We start from the raw sequence: 22,836 nt of genomic DNA, 5'->3' as shown, positions 1-22,836 counted from the left end.
ACCCTTCCCCTTCACACCCCCTCCTCTACTTCTTCTGAATTTTCTCTGTATATAATAATTTCTGCGTACTTTCTTCTTCACACTTCCCCTCCCCCTCCTCCTGCCCACTTTTTTTTCCCCCCCTTGAAGGCTATGAGCTCTTGTACCAGCCAGAGGTGGTCCGCATCTACACCTCTCTGCTGAAGGAGTCCAAGAACCCCACCGTGCTGGAAGCCTCAGCTGGAGCCGTTCAGAACCTGTGTGCTGGACGCTGGACTGTGAGAAACGCTATTCATTATTGTATTAATCCATTTCACCAAAACTCCCTGTGCTGGGCGAAAAACTATTCCAGATTGTGGGAATCTGACTAAAACATACAACATGCCAAACAGAGCGAGACGTCATTCAAATCTTTGGAGGTTTTGGGAATGGACCAAGTACACATTAGTACACATCCTTTTCTGAAGTGCTTACTAAGATACTTTCCACAAATTACTGTAGAAACTGTCATCCCCTGGGTTAAAGGAGGCATGTCAAGTGTTGAATGACAGTTTCCTAGTACTGTGGCTGAAAGGTTATGGCTGTGTAAGATTAGTGAGTGGAATAATCCGGGAAAATGGGAGTTTTAATACTATTTGGCTCAATCCTTCAGTAAGTATGCTTGGGAAATATGCCTAATGCCTTACTACCTCCAACATAAATACTGTCACAGTTACACGGACTCTGCAGATGCAGATTTTTCAGGAGATTTTTCAAAGATTTTAAACAAATTTAAAATAAAACTAAATGCTAACAAACACATCTCCGCCCCAAGCAGAAAAGCAGCAGCTAAATTCCGCAGATTTTCATTCTGGTGAAAAATCTGCAGATTCTGTTTAGTTCTGACAATAATTTAGGTTCCTCTGGATTATGTACAACAGAATGCTGTAAATGTACCTTATGTCTTCATGCGAATGTACCCAAATCTGTCTGTGTGTCTGTCTCTCTCTCATTGTAATCTATTCTCTTGGAAAATAGGAAAATAACTAACTATGACCAGGTCTGTTTGTACACTATAGTGGAAGAGGGTACTGGCCAAACAGCAATGTGATAACTTAGGGGAGCACTTTTTGGCATGTGTCATCAAGTATTCTGACTACACTGTGTCAGAAAATACAAAAGTCTATCCAAAGTTAGAGTAGTTTGTGCCCTGATTTAATGGAAAAACCCAAATTGTGTCTGTTTAGTATGGGCGATACATCCGCGCCCTGCTGCGGCAGGAGAAGGGTCTACCCATGATGACTGAGCTGCTGGCCCACGGCAACGACCGCGTGGTCCGCGCCATGTCTGGAGCCCTCCGCAACATGGCCATCGACGCACGCAACAGAGATCTACTAGGTGAGACTTGGAGCACTCTGTGGGGCTGAGCTAGTCCATCTGTGACACAAGGATATGCTGTATCAAGAGGATAGTGTCAATCTTTAAGTGTGTTTTTTAAATGATCACTTCTTCTTTGTCATGTGTTTTCAGGTAAACATGCGGTGCCTAACCTGGTGGCCAACCTGCCCGGCGGTGGTCAGAGTCAGCCGGTGCGAGCGCTGTCAGAAGAGACGGTGGTGTCGGTATTGAGCACGCTCCATGAGGTGCTGGGCTCCAGTCTGGAAGCAGCAAAGAGCCTCAGGGCCTCACAGGGAATCGAGAGACTGGTGCTCATTAACAAGGACGGGTAGGGGCCGATTTTTGAGATGATTATTTCCTTTCCATTTCTGCACGTTTCTCACCAGTTGAAACTGAAGTTTTGAATTACTTGGCTTCATTATGCGTGTCTCTGTCTCTCTGCCCTGTCCACTGGGGTCAGCAGTAATCGTTCTGAACGGGAGGTGCGTGGGGCCGGCCTGGTGCTTCAGACAGTGTGGGGCTACAAGGAGCTGCGGCGTACTTTGGAGAAAGACGGCTGGAAGAAGACAGACTTCATGGTCAACCTTAACCCTCCCAGCAACAGCACCAGGGCCAACGGAGGATATGAGGACAGCACTCTGCCGCTCATAGACAAAGGTCAGGAAGACTACAGGGAAACCTATGCGTGTGAAGTGTATTGCTTGCAAAGACCAAATATCTCAGTGTTCCATGTCTGCTGTCTTTAAGTGTCTTGTCCAGTTCAAATGTTGTTTGTATTAATAGTAGTGCTGTCAAACATTTAAAACACGTAATCGCGATTAATCTCAATGTCATATTTAACTCGTGATTAAGCACACATTTTTATCCATTCTAAATGTCCCTTGATTTTTTTTTTTTTGTCCAATTTTCTTTTTTCTCATTTTAATGCTCTTATCAACATGGAAAGGTGCAAATGTTTTTTTTTTTTTTTTTTTTATTGAAAACAACATTGGCATAGAGACTGCTAGTGTTCAATTTCACACTAACATTCTCACTTGGAGTAAATAATCTCTCACACAGTGTAACACTGTCCATCAAAAGGGTAAAAAAATACTTGGACGGGGGGGATTGGCATCAGCTGTGTACTTGGCCCTCAAGTGGTATTTCAGACGTATTTCAGACGTGCTGCGATGATAGCTCATAACACACAGATCACTTTGGTCTTGCCAATGGAACATTTGGTAACTTTTGAAAAGTAAACTTCCGATCAGAATCTTATTGGCGTCCATTTCATTGTCTCACTCTCGCCATCCACTCAAAATGTAGCGTTACTACTCTTTGGCCGGCTCGCAAGCCCAAACAAGTGTGTGCGGCGTGCCTGTTTTGTTTCCGGTCTAGCTAGATCTGGTGGGTGTTGTAGTTTTTCTAACGTTACTAGTTGTTGCAACAGCATGTGAAAAAAAACTACAAAGTTTGCTTGGTCAAAAAGAACGTTAATTTCACAATAAAAAAATTGAAGCTGCTAAAATGGGTTTGCGTTAACATTGTTAATAACGAGGTTAACTGAAAGTACTAACTTATAGGATATTATTCTGTGTTGTCACATTTTACTGAAAAACACAAAAATAAATCACGTGTTTGTAATGCAGCATACGACATACCGCTAGAAGTTAAACTGCTATGGGTCAGATGTATATCTTGAAATTTGGCTTTTTGCTAATTCACGGTATGTTTTTTACATTATTAATTTTACTTTGCACCCAGTCCAATTCTGATTGCTCTAAAGGGCATCGAAAAGCTCCAATTCTAGTGTTTTTTGAGCCACGCAACAAAGTCTAGTACTTCACTTAAGCGTTGGGTATACTCGAACACGACACCGTACATGGCATGCGCGCTTCGAGCACGCACGGAGATGTTTACGATCAATGCATTGTTCGCTGCAGTATTCTCCGAAACACCAGAGGGCGTACAAACAAATCTGTGAATGAGCAAAAAGTAGTAGAGAAGAGATAGAAGTAAAGGACAGTTGGCTGCCTGGCTGCGAAACATTTATCTAATTATTAACCTGACTGTTGTTAATCTCCAAAATCAAAACCTCTTTCCATGAAGCACTTTGACAAAACGATTCTCATGTTTTTCCACACTCTCCAGCAATGTGTTTCTTCTTTTGCCAGTGTGGTGTTGACCACATGTTTAAGGCTGTTTGACTCCCTGTGGTCCGTACATGAAGAATCATACAGATGTTTGTGCAGGCGACAGCCGTGGTGACGTCATTTTATGGCATGCACACCTCGCACGCGGAACACAGCGGCAACCATAAATTAAGCTTTAAGCTCCACAAAGCTCTGCTCCAAATTCTCCAAATGTAACTGTGGCAGTGTTTCAAAGAGTCAACACACTCACACACACGCACGCTTATGTTAACATACAGCATTTCTCTAATATCCTATAATATAAGATCTTTTAGAACTCTTTTGCACTGATATTAAGGTTTCCAAAATCCCATCCAGCACACACCAAAGAAGCGTGAACTATAGCTTTGCAAATACTAGCTGGCTCATGGCTGACACTTGATACTCTTACAAAACACTAACACACCTACACACCGTTCTACCTTTGGAGGAGATGGTCTGGCTGTTAACACTGATTTCTGTGGGAGGCTAACCCATTTCTAACTGCATATTGATGCTCATTGTTTTTTTGCCTTCAATACACAGGGGGCAAAGGGGACCGCGAAATGATTCCAATGAATGACTTGGGACCAGGCAAGTGTGACAGGAAACACGCACACACACACACACACACACACACACACACACACACACACACACACACACACACACACACACACACAACTTAACTACACTGTACTATGTTTCTCCTTTTCATTCAGATGCCTACTCCACACTTGACCAGAGAGGGAGAAGGAACACTTTCGATAACACACTCGAACCTGCTGACAAAGATCCAGTGCAGGTAAAACCAGGCCACATGCACCGCACACGTCTCTTTTCTCACACACACACACACACAACCCTGCATGACTGCACTTTCATGAGAATTACTCCACTACATACTGCTTGCATCCCCCTGCCTACCTTACCTAGCGTTTCTAGGAAATACTAATTTGTAAGACGGTGGTATGGTACAGACATGATTACAATTTTCAAAAAGTATATTTTAAAAACACACTTGCGGTGGAGCCGCACTTCCTGTTATCTTATCATCTTCTAATACTGTTTTCTTCGGCGTTGTCTCTGTGAAATTACTCCAGTTCATTCAGGAGTCTGTGTCGTCACAAAGCCGAATAATGTTTTTTGGATTGGATATTGCTGCACATCACAACCTAGCTGAAAGAAAAAAATGGTTAATCATGAGTAACACACACACACACACACACACACCCCGTTTGATCATCCAGATTTCAGGATGATACACCGACCCATATCTTCACACTTGCTAAAAATATTAGTGTGAACGGACACGCTCTCACACACACCCACAGTCAGCATGTTGAAGCATGTCTTATTAAAGCACTGTGGTTGACCTTTGTCTTGCACATCATTTATTTTGTGTTCTTACCCCCCTCCCCCCCAAAACACAACCTAACATTGAACTAACCTCATGCAACCTTTCTTTTCTCATCTATTTCCCTCCACTTTTTTCTCTTGCTTTTCTTTCCCCCCTTAATCTTTCTTCTCCATTTTCTCTTAATTCTGTATGTCGCCTTTGGTCTCTTTCTCCTTTTTCTTTCTTTCCCTATCACACACTTCTACTCTCTTTCTTTTTCTCACTCTCTCTCTCTCTCAGGGAGGGATGTATGGGGAAAGGCAGGCCTCTTTGCCTCTAATGGATTCTTACGATGGTTAGGCTACACCGTGTCACACTGCATGTCAGTGCATGGTATGTGTGTCCCACCAGCTGCTCCTCAACAACTCACTGCTTGGCCTATTATCTTAGTTGTGTATTTTCTGTGACTGTGTTTAGCAGTGACCAGTGTTGTCTATGTGCTTCCATTGTACTGTAGTTGGACTGTTTTTGCTCCCCCTGCTGGTGAAAAGTGTCAGTGATTTTCTTTTTTTTGTTCTTTTTTTTTTTGTTCTTCTGAGATGTGATTTTATTTAATTTTGGTTTCTGCACAGTTTGTGGAATTTTTGTCTTAACATGTGACGACTTTGTTGCCAGCGGACACTATTTTTTCTTTTTTTTCCTTTTTTTCTTTTCTTTTTTTTTTTTCTTCCAAGCCTCTGCTGTGAATCAGAATTTTAAATGTGCCATTGTTTCCACCTAGGCATGAACGCCTCACATTAGCCACTTCACATGATCAATTTCCGCACTTGTGCCTCTTCTTCTCTTGCAGAAAAACTGATTGTGTGCATCACAAGACGACAGCCTCCTCCCACCTACTGCCCTTGCTGAACTGACAATTAGGGACCACTACACTACCGATGGGACTAAACTCCATCCTTTACACTCTACTATTCTGTCCCTCTTTTGCAGCTTCTCTTCTCTCTCTTTGTTACATTCTTCTATTGCAGCTGACAAACCACAGAAAACCTGACGTGGACCTACGCTCCCTGTGGACAACCGGACAAGACACTATGACCACTTTGTGCTCCGCGAGTCACTGAAACTCTAACCACTCGATCAGATACCACGGCCACAACACTACATCTCCGCGCTACACTAGAACACCACAACTTGCCCAGGCAACACTAATTCTCTCTTCAACTAGACTGTGGCTTCATATGAGAACTTTTTCTATTTCTTGGAGGTCGAAGCGTAGTCGTAGACTAATGAAACTAAATAGAAAGTTGGGATCAGAACAAGACACTTTATTGTGAAATTTTACATAAATGGCTATTGTACTCTGTTTAAAAAGAATGAGGAAATATCTCTTTTGCTCTCTGATGGCTAAATGCTACAAAAAAAAATCTAACCACTGAGAACCAATGTTTTATGATCTAATCAGATATGTGTAGAGCTTCTGCTTCTGTTTCGGTAGTGGTTGTTCCTCTTCTTGTTTTGCTCTGTACCACAGTAATGTTCACGTGCCAAATGACACTGCTACTGCTGCGACTGCCAATACTGAATGCAAGAAGTGAATGCAAGAACTTCACCCACTCAGACTTCTACAGCAGCTACACTAAAAACTGTCATCTGCTTTGTTTTGTTCGCAGCTTGTGTCTGTGACAGTCCCATCAACAAGATGCATGCTGCATTTTTTTCTTTTTTTTGTATTTGATTGTGATCCATAGATATAAAAGAGTGGAAGGGCCTCCCTACAGGGAAATCCCTACAGATGCAAATAGAGCTTCTGTTCCTAAAGTGATGTTTCTGTTCCATGTTAGCCCTTTTTGTAATTCTTGGGATTAATCACAGGATTCATGGGTTGAATATACTAATATTTGCAGTTCTGTAGTCTTATGAATGTGTACAAACAAGACTGTCTCTAACGGCATCCATGTGGGCTAACTGGAGTGCCTCGCTCTCATTCAGGATAGGTCTGATGGGTGTGCCCAACATGACATCAAGGTGTCTTTTTCTCAGCAGGTTACTAGTTGGGAATATTGTATATGGAACTCATCAGTTTTCTATTCTGCAAAATAATGTAATAAGTGACGGGTTGATTCTTGTTGTTGCAACTGTTTTTTTTATAAGGTATACAACTCTTGAGTTCTGTATAATTTACTGCTTCACATACCCATAGCCTACCTGGCTTTAAGACTACAGAACAGTACATGGGAGAAGACGGTACTGTCTGTTATGGCCCGCATTTCTTCTCTTCAGTGCTTGTTCTGTAGAAGAATGCATATTCTTAGTGCTGAGTGAGATGTAGATACTTACTGAGTGGATGATTAAAAGAAGCACTGGGGGGGTATAATGTGTGTTTTTTTTCCCCAGCCTTTTGTTTTCCATGCCAATTGAAACACGACAGAGGATGCCTCATTTTTCTCAGTGACAAGATGCCTTCAACAGTGGACAGACTTAAAGACAATAGAAGAGAGCAAGGGTTTGTGTTAAAAAAATCACAGTGTATGGAGACAGACCAGAATTTGCTATTTAAAAATAAAAAGTGAAAAAAAAAAAAAATTAAAGCACATTTACACTATATATACAAGAGAATATTTGTTAATTTGAATGGTTTTATGTATTTTTTTTTTTTTATATTGATTTGGGTTTAAATGTTTTGGGTGCTCTGGGTGAATGCATATGCAATCAGTTTTTAACATTTGATTTGAAAACATTTAGTTTGTCTTAATTAAATGCAAAACAAGTTCGCTAAACAAAATCCTGTAACACACTCATCAGATACTGGAACTCTAATGGAAAAAAATCTGATTCCGGACTACACCCTAATCTCTTTGCCTTGGCTCTTAAAAGTTGCACATTCTCATTTATGAATGAATTATGTAACTAGCAATACTGTTTTAATAAAAAAAATAAAAGAATTTTGAAAACGTTGTTTTCTTTTGCCTCATGTTTATCACACTATGTTATGATAAATCAGTGAGGGGCAGTTCATGTTGGAAATGGTCCCTCGGCTTGTGCCACAAAGCGGAATAATGCATTCTCATAATAGTCTTTGGTCTCATTGTCATTGGACAGAGCGGCCAGCAGGTGGCGCTTTAAGTTTGCGGCTCACGTTCACATGCGACAACAGGAAAAGTGTTAAAACATGTAGCTGATGCTTCTGTTAGTTTAGCTTCGGTGTTTAACCATAGACTGTTTAACGCTAGTTTCGTCATTTAAAATGCAGTAATTTTGCAAAAACACCAGTTCGTGCCGCAGACGTATAACGCTACAGGTGGTGAGTGTCATTTTGAAGCTAGCTAATGCTAAGTTAGCGTTAACGTGACCCCCGTTTAGGTGCGCGTTGGCGTTAGCTAACTGTTAACCTAATCACATGAAGTTGCACTGTGGTCAGTTCAAACCTCAATTGTTATGGGCTTATGTCATATTTATCACGCTATTTGTGAATAAGTTGGACATGCATAGGATATTTATTGATTCTGTCTGCTAACTAGCTACAGCCACAGTGACCAGAAGATGTCAACAAGAAATAGAATAAATGAAAAAGGGTAATACGAGTTAAACGCTTAAAAGTAAAATGTCAGCCAGACATTTAACCTAAAGTTCAATAACACGGACATTGCGCGAACACAGTTGTGCTCTTCCACGTGCTGCGCCTGCTCAGAGTCCCAAATGAAGGCTGACAGTCATCCGCGACCCAAGCTATGCGAGTTGATGCTAGGCTACGTTGATTTTTGCGAAGTCGAATAGTGAGTTCATATTGGTACCTACATTTTTTTAAGTCACAGCACGCCCTCTTGCATTTGTGTGGTAAAAGATGCTTTACCAATCTAGTGTGGCATTTCGTTCAAAGTGGCGGTACTTTAAAGGTACAAACAAAAGAGGATAAAACACATTAAAATGAGGAAACCGATAAAAAAAGAAAAAGTAAAACCCAAAGCAGTGACAAAAGTTCATTTATAGGCAACAGTGAACAGGGCGATTTTTTTAAGTGCATGGGCCCACCACTGGTACCGACAGGAGTAATGTATTCCACAGCAAATGTAACCATATTCATGTATCTATGTTCCCCCCCATGTCCTTCCGTCCTTCCAGTGCCCATGTGGACATGCAGCTGTACCGGTGGCCAGGTTTTAAGCTGCAGCTTCTGAGAGAGCTGCAGAGACAACAAAACAATGCCCAATTCTGTGATACCCTCTTGCAAACGGAGGGTGAGCGTGAGCTGTGTAGCATACTTAAACGTTTTAAATTGACGGATAATAACGAACAACTCAACCACTTTTTTTCTTTCCTACTATTTGTAAAGGTATCTCGGTCCCAACTCACGGTTGCATCCTTGCAGCTCTCAGTCCCTTCCTGTCTCAGAAGCTGTCCGCCTCCCGGTCTCCTCCGTCAGGTCAGAAGTGCCAGATCCAGCTCCAGGCTGTGAAGGCCCAGACCCTGCTGAAGCTTGTTGCTCTCCTGTACTCTGGGAAGTTGGAGGTAAAAGGAAGTGGAGAGCAGAATGACGTGTTGTCTGCGGCCCACCAACTTGGGATCACGGACCTTGTTGAAGGACAGGAACATGGAGGGGGGGAGGAGGGAGCACCCCAGGAAAATAGTTTATGGAGTTGCAGAGAAAAGGCAGAAGCAGACAGAGAGAGAAATAAAAACAGAGGCATGCAGGATGCACAAGTTCAAACTGAACATGCTGAAAAGAGAGCTACAGCTTCTCCAATTGAGAAGAGAAGTTGTGTATCCACAGGCACACAGACTGTTAGAGCTGGTGAAAAGATGGTGGGCAGTTCTTCTACTCAATCCGGCCAAACTAAACATCCAACCCCAGAGCCTGCATGCTCTGAAGCTCAAAGTTTGGGGTTTTCTATCTCAGTGCAATGCCCAAACATCACTCCTTGCCTACTCGTATCCAATATGCACAGTGGAGCACGAAGCGAGGGACAGTCTACATTAGACCGGTCCTCTGACAGTGTAACAAATCCCACGTCAACTTCAGCTTTGCCCAGCAACGTGATGAGCCTCCCCATTTCCCTGAATGACGACTCAAACTCCCCGCCACCTCGGGAAGACAGCGCCAACCAGCAGTCCTCTGAGTCTGGGGACAGCATACAAGGGTTGGCTAAGGAAGGGACAGGATTGGAGGACGGGAAAACAAATGGCAAAACAGCGGAGGATAGAATAAATACAGAGCAGCCGAGCAACACAGATGAGATGCTAGGAAAGGAAAAAGGAAAGTCTACAGGGAGGAGGCATACAAATATCGGGATGAAGAGCCTGGCTAAGATGAAACAGATGCAGAAGATAATGAATGGCACAGAGATTTCTGTCAAGGTAAGAAGGATGTAGAAAATAACCTGAAATTAAATCTCATGCAGTTAGGTGTGAACATGAACCCAAAAGCTATATCAGGTAATATTACAAATTGATTGTGAACCACATCAAAGACAAATTTCCACTTCGTTGTGATGGACAGTAAAGCTTATCAGGCAAATTAACAGCTCAGTCCTGAACCCCCACAGGTATGGGGACTTCTTCACTCACAGGAAGTGCCAATTAAAAAATAGCATAAATAAATCTCTCTCTCATTGCCTGTCATCTCTCTTTAATGAAAGTTTAAAAATGGGATTACATTCAGTTAAACTAATGTGTGACCTTGTCCAGCTTTCCCTTAAAACATGAGGCCAACAAAAGATTAGAGATCATTTTGGTGCGTTGCCACTACTTCACACTTTCACAACAATCATTGGTTTTCATCATGGCCATGTCGTCTTCCCTCTGTGCAGGTGAAGCTGAGGAGAAGGACCAAAGGAGAAGTGTGGGAGGTTGTGCGCATGCATGACACCGATGAAGCCTTGTCAGTTCTGAACTCCCTGAAACAGGTAAGTAGGCATGACAGTGAATTTACACAAAGACACACTTGTCATCCAATTCCCTTTGATTTGATTGGATGTTTGTGTTTCAGTTAGAATCACTGAATCTGCCAAGTGCAGTGCATATTCAGTGCTTTCGAGATAGAACAAGATTTGTTGTGTGGATGTGTGATTGCTTCGCATCATTTTCTAAAAAGATCTACAGTTAAAGGTCCTAATCATTTTGCCAGGGACTGATGCACCTGCAGTTTGGGTGCAATTATTGTGGTCTCATTGGACCTGTTAGTTGTCGCATATTGTTTTGGAAACTCGCACATTAATTGCTGAGTGCCGGGCCTCTCACACCAAAAGACAAGTGCTTTCAAACCTATTAACTCTTTACATGTAAGTGTGTTTCGCATGGGAACGGGAATGAGATTATGAAATTACAGTGTTAGGGGAAATAAGAATGCCATAGGCAAATTTATTGTGCAACAAACACGGTGATCCAAAACCACAGATTTGACATTATGGCCCTCATTTGTCAACCTAACGTAGAAACCAGGACAGATATAAGCGCAGAAATCTTCGTACAACAGGCTTCATGTGGGATTCATGAAACATTCGTATCACACCAATTACAGCGCAAGACTGGTCATACGTTGATAAATGCAGCGGCCGGAAATGGCCGTAATTTAAATATCACGCCCCAACATATTCTCTGTTTTCAGGCCTCGCCCCTACAATTTACAACATGGCCAGACGTAATCCGGCTAAGAAGCGGCACTTTTCAGAGGTTGAGATTAAAAACGAATGCGGAATGGAAAGAGAGATCCCTGATGCGGTCAACAGTGTTGACGTAGTAAATCAGACTCCAGCTGAGGTTTATTTAATTTATGCATCCTTGACATATGTATGCTATAGTAATACATAGGTGTACCGATATTTAGTTAAACACACAGCAGCGTCTTTTATTTTACACGTGTTTATTCCATGAGTCAGAGCCAGGCAACCGTAAACTGTGAGGGAGAGCGCGTGTCGTCTGAAAGAGCCAGATCTGCCGTTGGCGATAAGTGATCAACTGATGACTTCTCCTGTTAAACTGATTATATGCTGCACCGCAAGTCCACGCTGACTCAAAAACTTGCGTACACAAGTTCAGACCAGACGTGAGATTTTATCGTGGCTTACGCTTACGTTCAAATTGATAAATGCCTTGCTTTGCGTAGGCATCGGTGTATGCCCGTCCTGCGCCTGTTTTAGGTCGTACGCACGTTTCATAAATAAGGGCCCTTGATTCAAACATCAGGTAATATTCTTACTTAGTATCTGGACTGGCAGAGCTGCAGACCGAGGCTTGATGGACATCAGGACTGTTTCTTCATCTGCTCCCAGACTTCACCTGAGCTCAGCAGCACCACAGCCACACTCCTAAGGAAAGATTAGGGACATTTTCCATTAAATAATGAATAAAATGAAAACAGAAGCAGAAGATTATAGAAAGTCAGTATGTATTAAATGGTTCAGAAATGAAGTGAATCTTCACAACTAAACTTGCTCAAATAAATGGAACCTCTTATTTGTCTTTCTAAAGGATGGCTCCAACCACAAAAGGCCACAGACAAGCATTGAGCCTCCTCCCTCCTCTGTCCAGCCAGCCCTCATTCATAAACCAGAGACCCAGAATCTTCAACAAGCTCCCACCGACTCCTCTGAACCACCTTCACCACCCCCCCACTTCAACACCACGTCTGTCTCCCAGCCTCTCTCTAGTGACTGCTTCACCCCAAACCAAAACAACGGCCCCGAGTCGGTCCCACTCGCCCAGCCTCCAGGTCCTGCAGAGGAGTGTGATGAGCAGATAGAGAAGCTGTTGGAGGACATCATGATGGGCCTGAACATCCTGCCAAACTTGGACAGGGACTGCAAGAAGTCTCATTATTATCAACCGATACTTGACGGCGTGCCGGCCATTTGCCAGGTCCCCGTTACAGAGAGAGAGCCGCCGCAGAGCCAGGAGCATGCTGCGGTCAGTGCAGCAGGATGTATACATTACCAGGATTTTGGGACACCGGTTGATCACTCATCAACAGAAACAGGTATTTAGATCCACTTGTTTTCTTGTGAAGTATACGTTTGTCTCTCAACAAGATATGTAAACTGTTGTCTTTTACAATTGCCTCATTGATAAATTGTAGGTTAATGTGTGGCCTAGCAGTGGGTCTTGCAAGCTAGAGAGCTCCTGCTAATGAACGAAGTAGCTGTTTTTCATAAAAAGAGGGGGAGATGTGTTAATTAGGATAATGAAAAAGAAATATTAGACATGTTGTGACTCTTTCTCCTTTATATTCACTGATATAACTTCGTACATGTGGTGGGTGTTGAGTCATGGAAGTTGATAAGTTCTTTATCGCTCCATTCTTTTCTATATACTCTTATCTTATTGAGCTGTCTTCTTCTTTATAGTCCAATGCTTTACAGCTTTTACAAAAATGACAAATCACAATTTCCTTAAGTCAGAATAATTGCATTACAGTATGTCTGAAAAACAGTCCAAGACCCAAATATAGGCAATTTACTATTTTGAGGAAAGCAGAACGTAGGGCTGCATGATTATTGCCAAAATGATTATCACGATTATTTTGATCACTATTGAGATCACGATTAATTATCATGATTATTTGTTGATTTTTAACTAAAACAAATTTAATTGTCTCATAGGCTATTTATAACTGCTTTCACATCCATATTGTGCTACATTTCTCTTAAGTTGTATGTTGTACATATACATACAGCTGCAACACATGTAACGCATGTAAATCAAAATTATCTTAAATAAATAGCCTAGGATATATTTAACAAAAAATTGTATCTCTGAGAAAGCTCCTTCACTTGCGTTTCAACAATAACTGATTTAAAAGAGCTAGGGAGAGAGGGAGTGGGATGGACTGAAGCGTATGCTACTCACAGAGTGACGGCTAACTCATTAAGAATGGGTCCAGCACGGGTCGAATGGCGGGTCAGCAGTGTTACACACGTGGTGTGTATGAAATGTCTGTATCGTCACTGTGCTGCATTTTGATGAACTATGATATTCTGGCCATGGGTCACGTCTCTCGCCCAGGTCCAGCAGGCTCCGTCTCACACGCTATTACTAAGAACTGAAGTTAGTTGCATTCAATGACTTCTTCTGTGTTTTTCGCCGTAGCGAAAGCAATAGAGTTACCAGCGGAAACACTGGTACTAATACAGGTTTGCCTCTCACGCTTAACAATATACAGCTGTGTTAATAATAATAATTAAAACTGTGGACAAATGTCAGAAGTGTGGACCGGGGCTGTTGCCGCTGTGTCTCTCCGTGTTGCTAGGGAGCCGTGTGTGAGTTAATGGGGGCGGGACTGCGCGGAGAGTAAGAGGAGAGATCCAAACACAGGCACGGCTTAACAGAAGAAATGGGTTGTGTAACGCAAAATTAAACCATATCCATATAAACAGCATTGCTTCGTTTGTGGAGAGGCAGTGGATGCGAGGACATTAAGTGAACCGGTGCCACTTAGGAAAAATGTTAGTTGCGCCCTAGAGCCCTGTGAGCTAACAGACACTAACTAGCAACCTAGAGCCCTGTGAGCTAACAGACACTAACTAGAGCCCTGTGAGCTAACAGACACTAACTAGCACCCTAGAGCCCTGTGAGCGAACAGACACAAACTAGCACCCTAGAGCCCTGTGAGCTAACCGACACTAACTAGCACCTTAGAGCCCTGTGAGCTAACCGACACAAACTAGCACTCTAGAGCCCTGTGAGCTAAGAGACTAGCACTGGCCACTGCTGTTGTCTGAAAAACAACACAGATGGGACAAAATGTTGCGTAAACTGGTAAACCTTGTGGTTGACGCATGACTCTGATGTTACTCTATCCTCTGTGACTGTCTACATCTAGAAACTAATCTGGGCGGTGCAGGAAACAACTCTGACTGGCACATGATCAGACAGTGGTTTACGGAGCGGTAGATTGGCTTTGTTCTATGAACAGAATGACTCATTTAAAATATCGCTCAATCGCGCAAATTTGACCGTGGGAAACTGATTGTGATTAAAATTTGATTACTTACTTGCTTGATGATTAATCAATTGTTCAATACACTACTTGTTTTTTTGACTCTTCATTTCAATTATTATTCTTTTTGCAATGACTTGGTATGTAATTTGTGCAAAAAACAGGCTGTTTGAACCTTACATAACACCAACCACTTCAAGATGTAAGATGATAAATTCAAGATGGATTGATGGCTGTCTTCTCACCTGTTTTACAGGTATCTATTGTTACTTGACAGCTCAGAACCAGGCCAGCTGCTCCAGCGTCTCGTCTTTACAGCTGGCTGCTGTGCCAATCCAGCAGCAGCAGCTGAGCTCTCCTCAGTATCACTCATCTGTCCCAGCCATGGGGCAAAGAAATGGAACCAGCCCCCAGGACATGCCAATGTCCAAAAGTCAAAATTGTCCATATACTGAAGCACCCACAACAAGATCAGTCCTACCCACAGCTCTCTACTCCAGCAATCAGAAACCCCTTACTACCGTTACTTATTACCCAGCATGCCAGGACCCGTCTTCACAGGTCAATGAGAACGTTGTACAGTTTTTACCGCTGACCAATGAAAGTGAGACCCAATCCTCGTATCATTTATCTTTCATGGATGATGTGCGGCTCCCTCGATGTCTCTCTCCGTTAGAGGCGTGTCCCTCAGCAGCAAGACCCCAGACTATCCTCAATGACTCAACGTGTCAAAGGGATAAAATTCCGCCACAGCCATCTCTGCACGGGCGACCCTGGCTCACACTAAACCACGGGCTGCTACAATTTCCTCTCAGTGCGATCACTCAAGGAGAAAAAAAAAGCACGCTTTTACCACAGGATACAAACTTTAGCTGTCAGTCAAAGCAAAGGCCGAAACCTCTGGAGTTGAGTCCACAAAAAAAGTATGTTGCACCCTGGACTGTGGAAGAGAGAGGAGCAAGATCCGCTGGACATCGAAATGTGGCTGAACTGAAGTTAGAATCTAAACAAAGTGACACTCAAGGTGATGCTGCAGTGTCTAAAAGGAGGAGAAAGCGGACAAGTGAAGGTGATATGACAGCGTCTAAAAAAAGGAAGCGAAAGCGCACAAGCCCTCTACGAGAAGCCAGTTCTCTTTTGGCATACCAACATGTGAGAGTCAGCGATGGAACAAATAAGGGTCAAATAAATCTCGGCGTTTGTTCAGTCAGTTTGTCGAGCAACAATGTGCTGGCGAAGGAAAGAGAAATGGCCTCTTCTTCTTCGAACGTCCCATACAAATTTGTAGGGAAACCCAATGAACAATCAACCATCACAGAGAGTCCAAAAGAGAAAACCAGAGGGCCTGGGGACGTCAACACTGACCGGACACGGGTCCGTACCAGGGCCTTTTTGAAAAAAGCTCAAGAAGTTCCAACTAACTCCGGCATAGAACATGTTTTTAAACCCGTTGTCCATAAAGCTCCAATTGTGACTGAATCGGGAGTCCCCAAGCGGGGACGCGGAAGGCCACCGAAAAAAAAGGTTGAACAGAGTCCTCCAGAGAGCTCCCCTGCCATGACTGAAAGAATGGGCCACAGTTTAGAAAGAAGCGGATTGCAAATTGGCAGCAATTTGCTGAAGGAGGAGTGTGCAAAAACAAAGAGTGAGTGTAGAAAAAAGAGGAGGAATAGAAGTAAAGTGGAGGAAATTCCACTGAAGAAGACGGTCAGTGCTGAGAGCCATGTAAAGGCTCAGGCAGACAACAAGAATGACGTGACCCCAGAGGGGAAGACATGTAGGACACTCAAACGGCCACCGCTTGTCACTCTGAAGGAGATTGAAAAGCTCATCAAACGCCAACACTCAAGAACAAGGAAGTCCTTAGAAAGCCAGGGCAGGAAAACAAGTGGAACTGCAAGGGATGCAGAAAGTGAAGGAAAGACATGCGGGGGCAGATCTGAAGATTTAACCGAGGAGACAGAATTGGACATTGCTCAGGCTCGGAACAGGGACGGGATTAAAGAGCCTCGCGTACGCTTTCATGTCAAAACTGATAAAAATCACAATCAAATTTTCTACAAATCCCAGCAAGATGATAAATGCAGCTCTACTAGTAAGGAGACCAGTGTGTTTGGGGACGGGTCTTCCTTTGATGCCTTGGGAGACGAGGGGGCCAAGTTAGCAGCTGAGAGGGAGCAGCCACGGAAGGATCCTGATGAAGGTAAAGTGTAGGCTTGGACAGTGTCCCCTACATTTTCAGTTGATAAAGCACTGGTTTAATCACATGTTGCTTTATTAAAATCATAATTTGAAAAGTAGCTTGCAACTCAAGTATAGTGGCAAGAAAATATAGTGGCACTATATTTCCTCTGGATTTTAGTGGAGTAGATGTGTAAAGTATCAAAAATTGGAAGTTTTAAGTAAAGTAGAAGTACCTCAAAAAGGTACAGAACTTGGATAAATGTACTTTACTTTCCACCACTGCCTTGTGAACACTTAGTTTTATTTGCCAAGGCTTAGTTGCCACTTTAATAAAATGGAGGGGAATCAAGTTGTGTTCATGGTCCTCCCAAGAATGAAATTCTTTGGAAAAAGAAGCTAAATAACCCCAAAAGCAACATATTTCCAAAAACAATTACTCTAGATATCTTTTGACATTTTCTCTTTATTTTTCTTTTTTTTTTTAAGCACAAAAAGCCTGCGATACAGTGCTGTCAGATACAACCCAGCGGACTGCTATCAGAGACAAAGGCTCGGCCCACCGTGACCCCCCCCTGCCTCAAGAAGACAAAATGCCTTCGGAGCACAAACGCCTGCTCCAAACGCCTGAGAAAATTGGTCCACCTCCGCCTGAAACTGTTAGGTTTGGCAAGAGCTCGGGCTGCGATCAAGCAGACAACGAGGAGGTGGAGGTGGACGTTCTGCTGTACTCCCCAGACAAAGTCCCTCAGACCAGAGAGTGTGTGAATGGACTCAACAACATGGACATAACTCCGGAGGACGAGGAGGAGGAGGAGGAGGAGGACGTAAACGAGATTGATGTAACTGGAGACGAGGCAGAGTAATCATTGTATCTGTGCATAGTTTTTACTATGTTGTGTAAATAGTTAGCCAGGCCCAACGTTCTCTCTGTTCTGGTTTTAAGTGTGTTCATAGAGACAAAGTCCAGTTTGCTGTGAAGCTGTGTTTAATAGTTTTTTATGTCCTTCCTTTTCTGTTTTCCCCGTCAGTCGGTGTCTGGTGATTATAAGCTTTGTACATGCAAGAACCAATGCTGGGTTTGATCTTTTTATTTAGTTCCCTATACAAGCTTCAAATGGATGTTTAATTTCCATTAATAATACGCTGAAGCATTGATGACAAATAAGAAAAAAGTTCTTAATGTTGTTTACATCCATATTTTTACATTTTCAGTCGTTTGAATGATCAGACTGATTAAAGTAACAGCAATGTCACTATAAGTAACTATTAAAAGAAAATAAATCTTGTTTTGAGCCTGTATTTGTAAAGCTATGTTTTGTGTAACTTTCGTAATTATGGTTTATTAAAAAGTAAAAATCTGACAGTTTTTGTTGTTGACAGCCTTAAATTTAAAGGTCCCATGGCATGAAAATTTCACTTTGAGGTTTTTTTAACATTAATGTGAGTTCCCCCAGCCTGCCTATGGGCCCCCCGGGGCCTTTAAGAAAATGAAAGATCATATGGGCTGATCCCCCCCCCCCCCTTGGTTTTTCTCCACAAAAGCTACAGACTCAGAAATGGCACATACTAAGAAAGCTCATTGTGGTTAGGGACCACTAAGGTCTATATATATAGACTTCAGATACAGTATTTGGGGGGACCACTAAGGTCATATAAAGAGACTTCAGATACAGTATTAGGGACACTAAGGTCTATTAAAGAACTTCAGATACAGTATTAGGGCCCACTAAGGTCTATATAAAAGAGACTTCAGATACAGTATTAGGGACCACAGGTCTATATAAAAGAGACTCAGATACAGTATTAGGGACCACTAAGGTCTATATAAGACTTCAGATACAGTATTAGTGGACCACTAAGTCTTATATAAGAACTTCAGATACAGTATTAGGGGACCACTAAGGTCTATATAGAACTTCAGATACAGTATTAGGGACCACTAAGGTCTATATAAAGAGACTTCAGATACAGTTTAGGGGACCACTAAGGTCTATATATGAGACTTCAGATACAGTATTGGACCCTAAGGTCTATTAAAGAGACTTCAGATACAGTATTAGGGGCCACTAAGGTCTATATATGAGACTTCAGATACAGTATTAGGGACCACCAGGTCTATATAAAGAGACTTCGATACATATTAGGACCACTAAGGTCTATATAAAGAGACTTCATATCAGTATTAGGGACCACTAAGGTCTATATAAAGAGACTTCGATACAGTATTAGGGCCACATAGGTCTATATAAAAGAGACTTCAAATACAGTATTGGGGACCACTAGGGTCTATATAAAAAGACTTCAGATACAGTATTAGGGGACCACTGTCTATATAAAGAACTTCAGATACAGTATTAGGGGACCACTAAGGTCTATATAAAAGAGACTTCAGATACAGATTAGGGGACCACTAAGGTCTATATAAAGAGACTTCAGATACAGTATTGGGGACCACTAAGGTCTCTATAAAAGACTTCAGTACATATTAGGGACCACTAAGGTCTATATAAAAGAGACTTTAGAAACAGTATTAGGGAATGACTAAGCTTTATGTAAAAGTAATCAGAAAGCAACATGTCATGGGACTTTTAAGTAAATCCCTGGAAATATCATAGACAGTTAAAGAAGGGAAATATCTACAGGAGAGGGCGCACTGTGGTCTGCCTTGCGTTTAAGTCCAACTTTATTGACAACGGAAGTGTGAGCGGAAACGGCACACGTGTTTTCTTCTAGGTTCCTGAAGGTTAAAGAAGCACCGGTTTCTTGTCGGCTGGCCGTTGCAGAGGGGCACCAGGACGGCGTGTTTGCGGCTGAAGCGGAGTGTGAGCAGGACTACAGCGTAGACATGGATCCCATGAAGGCGCAGCAGCTGGCAGCGGAGCTGGAGGTGGAAATGATGGCTGACATGTACAACCGGTAAATCCAAAACAAGCTAACCATTAAGCTAGCCACATGTCCACAATATGCCGTCTGCCTGTCAGTACTAAACCGCCTCGCGCCATCCATTCATAGTCTTTAATAAACAGCTCGTTCTGCGCTAAATGACTACCGAGTCCCTCCGTGATGCTAGCCGCCTGAGAGACCTTAACGTCTCGCTACGTGTGACCGATTCTTCGATGCTCAGCAGGGAGGACAGCGACTGGAACACTACTTAAAAATACTATTTTCTACAGGACTGTACGCCACCACTCAACAGACAGCACTTATCCCAGTCGAGTGTGTTAGTCGAGTCCATCTCAATTACATTTGGGTAGTTAAACCACGCTTAGTTAACCTTGGCGTCTACTCATTTTTTTGTCAGTACAAAGCATATTGCTAATTGTTTTTAGGGCTTAAGTTAGGGCTGCACGATTATGGCCAAAATGATAATCACGATTATTTTGATCAAAATTTTGATCGCGATTATTCTCACGATTATTTGTTGATTTTAACCAAAACAAATGTTAACGTCACAGAGGCGTTTATAACTGCGAGAGGGAGTGTGATGGACGCTACTCACCGAGAGACGGCTGATCATTATGAACGGGTCCAGCACGGGTCAAATGGTGGACACACACGTCGTGTGTATGAAACGTCTGTATCTTCACTGCGCTGCATTTTTATGAACTATGATATTCTGGCCATGGGTCACATCTCTGGCCCAGGTCCAAGTCCAGCAGCTCCGTCTCACGTTCTATGAAATGACGTTTTAAAAAAATTAATGGGATGTCAAAATCGTGATTGCAATTAAAATTCGATTAATTGTGCAGCCCTAGCTTAAGTTATGATCAATGTTGACGTTATGTATTTATTTATTAAGCATCTATTAAAAGTTTAAAAAAAAAAGTCCCTAAATAGATTTGGGCTGTATCCATATTTTGATACGTCAAAGCTTCGCGGTATTACCGTGACTAATTAAAAATTATGACGTAAGGGTCAGACGGCGTCCCCTTACTATTGGCTTGCGCCTACACCGTTCAGGAACTGAATACCAAACACTAATACTGTCTAATAATAATAATAATAATAATAACTAATACTGAGACACCTCTCCCTTTTCATCTTTGAAGACCAGGTCACTCTTGGCGACTTGTCATCTCTCTCTCTCTCTCTCTCGTAGCTGCAGCTTTAGAGAGCCTTTGTGCCCCTTAACAGACATAAAATGCTATTAAAATGTTTGTGCAACATGAACCGGGCCCTTACGTGACAACAACTGGTGTGTTCAGCCAGGCTTCTGTGGTAATCCTCCCATAAAACAATCCCCGGAGCGGCGGTGGTCTGGCTATGTCCTCCAGAGGACAGGTCCTGGCTTTGCAATTAAAACTGGACATTCCCCTCAAAAATAGGTAATTGAGCACTGTAGTGGTTATGACCATAATGACATCTTATTCTGTTAAGAGGCTCGAAGGCTCTCTAAAACTGCCGATTTAGCTCAATGGAAGCTCATACACGTTGCCTGCACTGATTCGGGTCAGAGTTTTTTCAATCGAAAGTACACACATATTTACGACATGAAGAATTCGCCTTAATGACAATATTGAAACTAATACCGTTGCTATTTTTAAGACTACGCGGTATACCGTATTACCGCCTAACCCTAGTCCCTAATACCCCATTCAAAGGTGAAGTCTTAAAATAGGATTCATTAATATTAGCAGTGCTTTGTTTTTACATAAAATGTCAAAAGGGAAAATTATTGAAAAACTGTATTTTGGCCTAACGGTTCACACCATTTTTCTTCTTTTAGTCTGCAGCAGGAGCTTATAGATGCTAGGGCCGGGTACGCAATGAGTTTCTGATTCACAAGGTCCCGATTCGATTACGTTTCTGATTCAGTATCAATTAGGTAGGGAAATTTCAGTTACAATAACAGTTTAGTTTGGAGATATATATAAAAAATCTCCCTATCACATATTGTAAGCAACTTGCATCTAACAAACAAGTCAGTCACATTTTCAAATAAAACATGTGGTGTAGTATTGATACTGATCCCATTACACTTTTTAAACAATCATTCCCTGACAAGAAGCAGACAAGCATGACGTTAAACAGGCCTTGTGACTTTTGGGTCAAACCCTCCTCTTCATCACAACCTTCAGATGATAAGACATCAAGCATTTCTAATGGAGGACAGTTCCAACCCCTGAACGATAGCCCCTCTCAGTTGGCTTTTTATAAAGGGACGTTTTGCTCTCAAACTGAAGTTTGATGCAACTCTTCTCTCTCCTCCCTTCTCTTGCATCTTGATAACAGCACTGGTTCAATCGAAGGAAAGGAGAGCAAGACTGCTCTTTGTGCCAGAGATCACTTCTCTGGTTTTTGGCTTTGAGAGAGTAGCTCATGTTCACAATTAAACATTCCTAAGTCATGGAAACAACATATTGGACTTCTTATTTAGGTGGTTTCCCCCTTTTAACAGACGAGATGCAGCTGTACTGTTTGTTTGTTAGTTAGTTAGTGGCATTGAGTATTGGTGGAACATGATATTCATTTGTTCAGGCATCAAAAAATAGCCTGGTCAATATTCAGATCTTTAGACATATCGTTTTTTATATATATTTAAAAAAATAAATTCAGCCTTTAAAACCCTTTCCTTTCCCAGAATGACCAACGCCTGCCACAGGAAGTGCGTACCGCCACATTACAAGGAGGCTGAGCTGACAAAGGGCGAGTCGGTGTGCCTGGACCGCTGCGTGGCCAAATACCTGGACCTTCACGAGAGGCTGGGACGCAAGCTGACCGAGCTCTCCGTCCAGGACGAGGAGATGATGAGGAAGGCCGCCGTGGGGAGCGGATAGAGACGCTGGCCAAATGATCCAAGTAGAGCATTGCAGGGGACTCGAAAGCTTATGGGGAGGGGTTGGCGTATCAGGTTTCTCTAAGATGAGAAAATGAGTGTG

The 22,836-nt window shown here is 42.5% G+C and overlaps 3 protein-coding genes across 15 annotated transcripts in view; all 3 read left to right on the top strand.

The window, feature by feature from the left end:
- ctnnd1 (catenin (cadherin-associated protein), delta 1) overlaps positions 1 to 7,790 on the top strand; it is a 30,832-nt gene extending 23,042 nt beyond the window's left edge. For 8 of the 13 annotated variants that reach the window (XM_032526203.1, XM_032526145.1, XM_032526164.1 and 5 more), the window contains 8 exons: positions 130 to 257; positions 1,206 to 1,356; positions 1,489 to 1,684; positions 1,817 to 2,013; positions 4,053 to 4,100; positions 4,229 to 4,311; positions 5,146 to 5,200; positions 5,696 to 7,790. In XM_032526203.1, coding sequence (XP_032382094.1) covers positions 130 to 257; positions 1,206 to 1,356; positions 1,489 to 1,684; positions 1,817 to 2,013; positions 4,053 to 4,100; positions 4,229 to 4,311; positions 5,146 to 5,200; positions 5,696 to 5,754 — 917 coding nt within the window. In that variant the 3' untranslated portion in view covers positions 5,755 to 7,790. Of the gene's footprint in view, positions 1 to 129; positions 258 to 1,205; positions 1,357 to 1,488; positions 1,685 to 1,816; positions 2,014 to 4,052; positions 4,101 to 4,228; positions 4,312 to 5,145; positions 5,239 to 5,695 lie in introns of all 13 variants that reach the window. The other 5 variants (XM_032526172.1, XM_032526155.1, XM_032526178.1 and 2 more) reach the window with 4 other exon arrangements.
- Positions 7,791 to 8,068: 278 nt separating this feature from the next.
- On the top strand, positions 8,069 to 18,318 carry LOC116695688 (uncharacterized). The gene is made up of 7 exons (XM_032526099.1): positions 8,069 to 8,146; positions 8,965 to 9,080; positions 9,176 to 10,197; positions 10,650 to 10,745; positions 12,310 to 12,814; positions 15,030 to 16,976; positions 17,444 to 18,318. Exons 2-7 carry the CDS (start codon positions 8,978 to 8,980, stop codon positions 17,818 to 17,820), a joined length of 4,050 nt encoding a protein of 1,349 aa, XP_032381990.1. The 5' UTR covers positions 8,069 to 8,146; positions 8,965 to 8,977; the 3' UTR covers positions 17,821 to 18,318.
- A 1,320-nt stretch (positions 18,319 to 19,638) lies between these two features.
- On the top strand, positions 19,639 to 22,810 carry timm10 (translocase of inner mitochondrial membrane 10 homolog (yeast)). The gene is made up of 2 exons (XM_032526464.1): positions 19,639 to 19,873; positions 22,539 to 22,810. Exons 1-2 carry the CDS (start codon positions 19,803 to 19,805, stop codon positions 22,732 to 22,734), a joined length of 267 nt encoding a protein of 88 aa, XP_032382355.1. The 5' UTR covers positions 19,639 to 19,802; the 3' UTR covers positions 22,735 to 22,810.
- The last annotated feature ends 26 nt before the right edge of the window (positions 22,811 to 22,836 follow it).

This window comes from Etheostoma spectabile, chromosome 2, assembly GCF_008692095.1.
Source record: "Etheostoma spectabile isolate EspeVRDwgs_2016 chromosome 2, UIUC_Espe_1.0, whole genome shotgun sequence".
In the NCBI taxonomy this organism is placed as follows: Eukaryota; Metazoa; Chordata; class Actinopteri; order Perciformes; family Percidae; genus Etheostoma; species Etheostoma spectabile.
Note: the sequence above shows the minus strand (reverse complement) of the source record. Positions and strands in the feature narration are given on the sequence as shown.

Bases quoted from the DNA above. Each gene is read 5' to 3' on its own strand.
- LOC116695688 (XM_032526099.1), top strand. From the start codon at position 8,978: ATGCAGCTGTACCGGTGGCCAGGTTTTAAGCTGCAGCTTCTGAGAGAG. The intron at 10,198-10,649 runs GTAAGAAGGATG...CCCTCTGTGCAG, and splicing joins GCACAGAGATTTCTGTCAAG to GTGAAGCTGAGGAGAAGGAC. The intron at 10,746-12,309 runs GTAAGTAGGCAT...GTCTTTCTAAAG, and splicing joins TTCTGAACTCCCTGAAACAG to GATGGCTCCAACCACAAAAG.
- timm10 (XM_032526464.1), top strand. From the start codon at position 19,803: ATGGATCCCATGAAGGCGCAGCAGCTGGCAGCGGAGCTGGAGGTGGAA. The intron at 19,874-22,538 runs GTAAATCCAAAA...TTCCTTTCCCAG, and splicing joins ATGGCTGACATGTACAACCG to AATGACCAACGCCTGCCACA.